The following is an 8,501-nucleotide window of genomic DNA, read 5'->3' as shown; positions in this document are numbered from 1 at the left end:
TGACTGGTAGTGTATGCCGGGACACAGTACAGAAACTACCAAGCAGGAATGCCATCCAGTACAGACGTTTCATTGACCGACAGTGTTTTATAAAACGAACACATCGGGTTTATGTCTCGTACGGATTAAGACATCTTTGTTCTTGGTGGTCTGGGTTACTGTAAACTTGAATTACAATGACCAATTTCGTACTGGCAAGTTACAAAAGACATACGATGGTTAAGAATGTAACAAAAACTTGGACAAGAATAGAAAGCTTGGAATGTTGAGATCGTCGGCTAAGGAGGGCTCATTGTTTGACTGTGTGACTTCGTGAGTATGCGTAGAGGAATGCAATACAGTACTCGTCACAAAAATGTCACCATGTTTGTTCTTTCTACTGTACTGGCTGTTTACCACAATCAGCTTTTCCGTTCCGCCTGCATGGCACGACAATCAGGCGGCTTTTATCCACTAAAACAACTTGACCTTTAACCTGATCCCTAACCCCTGTTTCCTTGTTGTGTTTCCTTGTTGCTCATCTCAGCTACTCTCAGCCCAGACACATAGCTGAGTAGTATCAGGAGAGATGGGGACTGGCTCAAACAGCCGTGATAGCCCTGTCAGAATGTCCCCTCCGGTGCCTACCAGCCACCTACATTACAGTCTCCTGGCTGAAACAAACCCAGGAAGTAAAGGAATGTTCAGATACCGGTCTGTTCTGGAACCACAGTCTGCAGTCTGGGTACTGCTGGACCTTATGGCTGGAGTTGAATAACAGCAAATATACAAACACTGAGACAAACCAACATGCATATACACACACACACGCACACACACGCACACACACACATGCACTGAGTGTACAAAACATAAGGAACACCAGCTCTTTCATGACATACTGTAGACTGACCAGGTGAATCCCAGATAAAGCTATGATCCCTTATTGATGTCACTGATAAACCCCCTTCAATCAGTGTAGATGAAGGGGAGGAGACAGGTTATAGAATGATTTTAAGCCTTGAGACAATTGAGACATGGATTGTGTGTGCCGTTCAGAGGGTGAATGGGCAAGACCAAAGATGTATATGCCTTTTGAACAGGGTATGGTAGTAGGAGCCAGGCTCCCCGGTTTGTGTCAAACAACGCTGCTGGGTTTTTCACACTCAACAGTTTGTGTTGTATCAAAAATGGAGAACCACCCAAAGGACATACAGCCAACTTCACACAACTATGAGAAGCATTGGAGTCAACAATGGCCAGCAACCCAGTGGAACACGTTGTAGAGTCCATGCTCCTACGAATTAAGGCTGTAAGGGCATGGAGGGCAAAGTCAATATTAGGAAGGTGTTCTTAACGTTGTGTACACTCAGTGTGTACGCAAAGAGAACAGACAAAAGCATGCATTCACACACACAGGTATACTGTGGGTAAAATCCCTCAACACATAATGTTCCCACAAAGATAAACAAATGAGAGGGGAATGAAATAAAAGAAAACAATACAGCAATGTTATGACAACCAAGTGAGTAACTGGGACACAATCAGTCTCCCTCCATATCAGCTGTGTATCAGTGACCCTGCCGGCACACATGCCGCGGTTTTTCCACTGCTCTTTCCCTCCTGTTCTCTCCTGCGCTAGAGGAATGTGTCGGGAAATTCGCAGGAATGTAGGAAAAGCATCCTGTTTTGGTTTCTTACGTTAAGTAATCTGTTTAACCACAGTTGGTAAAGCCTCGCTGGGGGACTGTAGTATCGATAATGAAGTCAGTGTGTAAATACGAGAGGAAAGGAGGTGACTAGGTGAACTACGAAATGCTGACCCAGGTGCAGAGTCAGAGAGCATTGTTTGTCCCAGCGTAACCCTCTTCCCCTCACACACAGCAATGGAAGCTCTGACTGAACGCTTGTTTCCATCTATCATTTCGTAAGGCAACGAGGGTCTGAGTGGTGTTAGGTAATCAGGATGTTTACTATACTGCACGTGCAAAATAACACCAATTGTATTTTAATACACAACAAATTGAAGAGTTGAGTTGCCCAACGATATTGCATAATGCATGCAGTAATTAGATCAATTGCAATCAGAGCATAATGGACGAGCTTGGCTATAATTCTGTTTGGACCTCCATATGACAATACTGGTCCTCATCCTATTCCTGAACTCAACTGCATGGCTCCTAGAACAGTCAACACAGAGTCTATAATCTAGATCAGGTATTCCCAAACTGGGGTATGCAATCCCGTCGGGGGTACGCAAAATTAAAATGTAATTCACATTATATATTTTTTTAATCAAACAGTACATTTGGAAGAGGTTTTTTTCTCGCCTGAGTAGCCTTGTTTCACTGCCAAAAATACAATTAAACCATTTAGTGTTCAGAAAAATAACAACACAATGTCAAATACAGGTAGCCTAGTCAAATAATTAACATCCAATCACATTAACCGTTACTCTCTTGCAAGGAACCTTCACTCTTGCGCAGACATTTAGAAACGAAACATGACAATTTGAAAAATAAGCCACAGGAGTTTTTTGAGTGAGAATAAAGATGACTTTCGAGTATAGTAAGACATGTATTAAAGCAACAGATACCATTAATAAGAAGGGGCTAGAAGCATCTTATGTGGTGAGCTACCGAGTGGCTAGGACAGGCAAGACATATACTATTCTGGATTACTTCATTCTTCCTGCTACCGCGGATATGGCTGGGACAATGCTTGGGGAAAAGGCCAACAAAAACTATACAGACAATGGCTTCATCAAACACTGTTTCATGATGCATCAGTGACACGGCAGGAGATGTTTTGCAAAAATTACTACTTCACATACAAGCCAGTGAATTGTATGTGTTACAGCTGGATGAGTCAACAGACATGGGGGGCCTGGCACAGCTCCTGGTATATGTCTGTTCCATTTATGGGGGGTCAAATAATTAAGACATTCTCTTCTGGAAACCAGGAGAGGATATTTTTAAAGTACTGGGCAGCTTTGTGACATCAAATGGACTTTGGTGGTCAAGATGTGTGGTATCTGTACTGCTGTTAAGACACTGATGCCCTTTGCAACCACGTACCTATGTGAGAATGGATTCTCGGCCCTCACTAGCATGAAACCTAAATACAGGCACAGACTGCGTGGAAAATTATTTAAGACTGAGAATCTCTCCAATACAACCCAACATTGCAGAGTTATGTGTATCCTTTAAAGCACACCCTCCTCATTAACCTGTGGTGAGTTATTCACCATTTCTGATGAACAAATAAGGTTTTATATGTAAGATGGCTAAGTAAAGAGCAAAAATATTGATTATTATTATATTATTATTTGTGCCCTGGTCCTATAAGAGCTCTCTGTCACTTCCCACGAGCCGGGTTGTGGCAAAAATACTCACTCATTGTAACGGTATTCGTCGTCTGAAGAAGAGGATGAGGAATCATCGGACCAAAGCGCAGCGTTGTAAGTGTTCATGCTTTTTATTGACACTGAACACTATAACAAAAATAACAACGAGAATAAACGAAACAGTCCTGTAAGGTGCAAAACACTAAACAGAAATTAACTACCCACAAAAACCATGTGGGAAAAAGCTACCGAAGTATGGTTCCCAATCAGAGACAATGATAGACAGCTGTCCCTGATTGAGAACCATACCCGGGTAAAACAAAGAAATACAAAAACATTGAAAAAATAACATAGAATGCCCACCCAAATCACACCCTGACCAAATCAAAATAGAGACATAGAAAGCTCTAAGGTCGGGGCGTAACACTCATTCTTATGTTTAATAAATGTATTGTATAGTGTGTCTGTGGCAGGCTTTCAATGATGGCAAAAAAACAACATTTGAGAGTGCGCTGACCCTGGTGCTAGAGGGGGTACGCAGCTGGAGGTTGAATATTTGAAGGAGTACAGGACTATAAACTTTTGGGGACCACTGCTATAGATGAGTAGTGTAAACTTTTGATTATATTTGCTGACACCCTACAGTCAGATTTTGGCACCAGTAGAGTAGCTATCTAGCTATATAAACCACGTCCCTCTGCAAACATGCCTTCTCCGATATGTGTTACAAGTCGGGTACTTATTTAAGTTAGGTGCAAAAATATGTTACCATTGGTGTTTTAAAATGCGAGTTAGGGTGATGTCACCCTATCCCCTTGATAATCCCACCTCCTGAATCCAAGCCTTTGACATGGGGGAGGCAACCAGTAACTTTAGGATCAAACTTTATGATCAAGCAACAGTCATTTTTCATTCTTTGGTCATCGTACTTTGATCTGGTTTCATCCAAATATCCTCCACGTTCATGAAAAATATGATATTGGCTGTTCATGACCTTTAAAAAATGTAGATATCTGAGATTTGTGTTAAGAATGCTTTGAATTTAGCTTTCACTCAGGTATTTGTTACTGTACTAAACAAGAATCAATTATCATTGTTAGTAAATAATCAAACAAAGCAAGAGCATTCATTTTAGTATTTATTTCATCACACGTTAAAAGTGACAAACTCACACAACACAAATATATAAGTACATGCCAAAAAATAAGTTAAATAAATAATTGCTGATAATAGATCATATGAATAGCTTGGAATAGAACAATTCGTAAGTAAACATTTCTTTCAACCTCCTATAGCGTATTTGACTACTAAATAGACTATTGTGGGTGAATTGTCCTTCTAGGGATAGCAACAGTACGTCAAACAAAAGCGCAGTCCAGCATTTTGATACACAAATTCCTCAACAAAACACAAACAAATAAATAAATAATCATATCATAAATATACAGCATTGTGACATGGGACTTGAACCTCAGTGGAAGACTGTAGCGATGTAGCGTTTCCAGTAAATGCCTTGTGGTCAGCCTAACCCATCTAAAGTCTACTGGACATAAAAACACATTCCCTTGAAGGCATTAGAACAGAAGTGCAGTGTCCTAATTTCCCAATGTGTAATAACATGGACATTAATGGATATTTGTTGAAAGCAGAAAAACAGTCACTGCATATTTGGCAAGGAGCAGACCCATTGAAGTCTGCTGCCTTGGCTCTGTCTACAATCAAAACATTTAACAGGGGCTCTGCAATAAATACTTCCGCCATCACAATAGACCTGCTTTTATCTGCTGCTACCGGAAGGTGTGTGTGTGTGTAGTAATTCCCTGTCCCTTAAAGTCATGTCCTTCATGTGCCAAAAGTATTTCAAGTAGTTTAAATGCATGCATGGCAATCACTATAAACTGGCAATACATCTCTGATACAGAGGAACAATCCTTTTTTATCTTTTATTCTATGATATAGTAGATGTCGTGTAACAGGTAAAGGATCCAAATCCAAATGAGAATAGTGGTCAATATTTTCAAGGCACTAATGAAGTAAGCCTGTAAAGTAAACATAGACTAACATCACTCCAGAATGCCTTGTCTTGCATCCACCCATTTCAGGTGCTCAGACACAGAAAGTGTATTTATGTTTGGGACATGATGACAACCCATGACCAGCACACAGTCAGCAACCATCCTAGTCCAGACTGTCACAGTTCACAGAGGACACACTTGATCCTCCCTAGTATTCCGAATCAGACTCTTTGCCAGATTAGTCCAAGACTCATATCCAGATAATGTCCATATCCAGTCTACTAGGTGTTATACAACAGTGGGCAGCCAGTGTTCCATATTTGCCCTCTTCTCAGGGTCTCTCTTAGGACCTCTCTTCTATGTCTTCCCCGGGGAGGACTCCCTAGTTTCCTCCAGGGGGTCTTTGTTCGGATGCTCTGGAGCTCTTAAAGCTCCTCTTTCAGCTCCTCTTCCTCCCTCCTCCTCATCTACCCGATGTTCAGTCTGTTGGCTCTGGACGCGTTCTTCTTCCTGGAGGGAGCAGCCTGCTCTATGGCAGCCATGTTGGATCGGACCGTGTTTCTGCAAAGAACAAAGAGAGAAACATCAGGTTAACATCCTCAATGGGGACAGGAATAAGATTAATGGATACAGGAATAAGATTAATCTAGGCCTGGGAAAATGTCTGGTCCTTAATAATATCTTGTTTTTCTCTTACCTGAGAGAGGTCAGTAGGTCGCTGCTGGTTGTGTCTGGACTGCTAACAGCCTGTTCCAGGTTCTGGTCTGAGGTGCTTACCACTACAAATCTGGGGTTCTCTGAGCTGCAAACAGAAAGAACAACCATGTCAAAATGAGAGCAAACCAAGAACACATTATCTTGACTACTCCTAAAGGGCCATGAGGCTGGATTCTACATTACTACATGATTCTACAATGCTAGCAGTGAGAGACGGTTGACTAGGGATTTCAACCCAGTAATGTCTGTACTGCATGCCCTACAGCCTGTTCTCAGTGACTTTTCACAGAGCAGGATAAAACCTTGTTGAGACACACAGACTAATCCTCAACCTTGGTATGTCATAACAGCAATAACTGTATTAATACAGCAGACATTCCCGCTGGTAAAACATTCCAAGAATAGTGTCATGACTAATGGATCTGTCTGTAAGGGGGCTCTAAGCCTCCAGAACATGCAGGCTATTCCCCCATCCATCCATCCTCCCTCCCCCTCCTCTCTCCTCCCCCATCACTAGTTACACATCTAAGCCATAAAAACAATACGCCTCCTCCCTGCATCTCCTCGACAAGCAGCCCTGATACAGGCTGGTCACAGACGACTGACTGCCACAGATAGTCACTGGCTTGATACAATCTTGTATCTAGCAAGGAGGCAAGGAGGGGAAAGGGTAGGGTTGGATGAGGGAGGCAAGGAGGGTAGAAGTTCCTTGTCTTGTGAAGGTGAACTCACCTGTTGTGGCAGAATCCGGAGCAGGTCCTGTCGGCTGGGTGGGCACATTCACATCGCCCGGTGGAGCGGCGACGTCGGGACAGGGGGCTGCCAAGACCGTAGGGGATGACCTTATTGGGAGTGTTGACCCAAATGATGTCCAGGTGACAGAAATAGATGCATTCGTTGTCCAGCCAGTTACTGCAGGAGCATCGTTTAACCCTGGTGTGGTGTGGGCTGTTCTGGGACGGGGACTGGGCAGGGAGCTCAGGCTGGCTGGAGACAGGGAGCCCAAAACCTATAGAGACAGAAAGGATCATTGGTTAAGAGCCTGGTTATAACTCAGCAAAATCACTGGATGACTGTGCAATTTGACAATCAGCAACGAGCAAATATACATCACCACATCCTAATCAAAAGTCCTTTTCACTGATACAGAGAAGTACATGTGGGCTACCTGCCATCCCATTCTCCTATGTATCAGGTCTTGTTCAACACATTTGAACTTTGATTCATAACTCTGTTATGAAATGTTATCCAAGTCAAACAAAGACTGTGTTTGTTGCCAACTGTGGTTATTTAAAGTCAAATCCAGTGATAGGAGTTGAACCGTGCCTATATAATCTGCATCTTATCAGAGAGAGTGTGATTGCATGTATGACCTAGCAGGATCTCTCATTGTATTATATATCTGTAGGGCGAACAGTGGGAGTAGGTCAAAGAGTCTGGCATCAGGCAGCATGTGTCATGCAGTAACTTCACAACATGCTCATTAGCCACCCACCCATTAGTAAACCTGCCAGAGCTGTGATTAACTGAGCTATCATTCAGAGAGTGAAACTAAGTAATGAGAAAACCAAACATGCATGCTGCAGCAGGAGTTTTAGCATCAGGGCGGCAGGTGTCCTAGAGGTTAGAGCGCGGAGCCAGTAGCTGAATGGTCCCTGGTTCGAATACTCGAGCTGACATGGTAAGAAATGTCTTCTTTTTTTAAGGTGTTTCTCCATCTTTCATCATTGTAGGTTTTATCATGTTATTCTGGATCGATCCCCACCACCTCAACCAACCCTGAGCTCCAATTCTACATCTCAATTGAACTATGACCCCTCATATTCAATTTAACAACCTCGTGAAAATAAAATGGAGCTCTTGCATAATGAAACTTATGCACACTCACTGTCAGTCATCTTTACGACTAAAGAATACAAATTCCGCATTGTCATGTATCACCCATACACCTTAGAATACGCTCTAAACCAAGTATATGTTGAATGAAAAGTCAGTGTAAAGGATGAGAACTTACCCTCCTGCAGGAGCACACAGAGTGTTATGATGGTGAGAGAGGTCAGTGATAGAGCCATAGTTATTCTCTGGTCGAGTATCTCTGAAGACGTAGTCTGCAATAATATCCAAGAGTCCACAGGACAGTAGAGTACACACACTGTAATAGTAGCTACAGCTTTACAGTCCCGAGTGATGCAGCTAGAGAGAGAGAGAGAGAGAGAGAGGCAACAGGTGCTTGGTGCTGTAGTGTTCTCCAGCGCCATGACTTATACCCCTATTCTGTGATGTCACCTACCTAGCCACACCTACTATCCATGTTCTTACACAATGCTCACCATTCAGCAGCTGCCTGCCTCCCTCTCACTCTCTACACATTCCAGATCAACAGGAAAAGAGAGGGGAGAGGAACAAACTGCTATTGGGTAGTTGTTGTGACCCTTATGGTGTAT

The 8,501-nt window shown here is 42.7% G+C and overlaps 1 protein-coding gene across 1 annotated transcript; it reads right to left on the bottom strand.

Annotated features, from left to right (window-relative positions):
• Positions 1-4,450: 4,450 nt before the first annotated feature.
• LOC112264628 (endothelin-2) lies at positions 4,451-8,280 on the bottom strand. Its single transcript, XM_024441362.2, has 4 exons — positions 8,072-8,280; positions 6,790-7,066; positions 6,038-6,142; positions 4,451-5,901 (listed from the first exon to the last, which is right to left on the bottom strand). Exons 1-4 carry the CDS (start codon positions 8,127-8,129, stop codon positions 5,808-5,810), a joined length of 534 nt encoding a protein of 177 aa, XP_024297130.1. The 5' UTR covers positions 8,130-8,280; the 3' UTR covers positions 4,451-5,807.
• Between the last annotated feature and the right edge of the window lie 221 nt (positions 8,281-8,501).

Source organism: Oncorhynchus tshawytscha, linkage group LG13 (genome assembly GCF_018296145.1).
Source record: "Oncorhynchus tshawytscha isolate Ot180627B linkage group LG13, Otsh_v2.0, whole genome shotgun sequence".
Taxonomy (NCBI): domain Eukaryota; kingdom Metazoa; phylum Chordata; class Actinopteri; order Salmoniformes; family Salmonidae; genus Oncorhynchus; species Oncorhynchus tshawytscha.
This window is presented reverse-complemented; position numbering and strand designations above follow the sequence as displayed.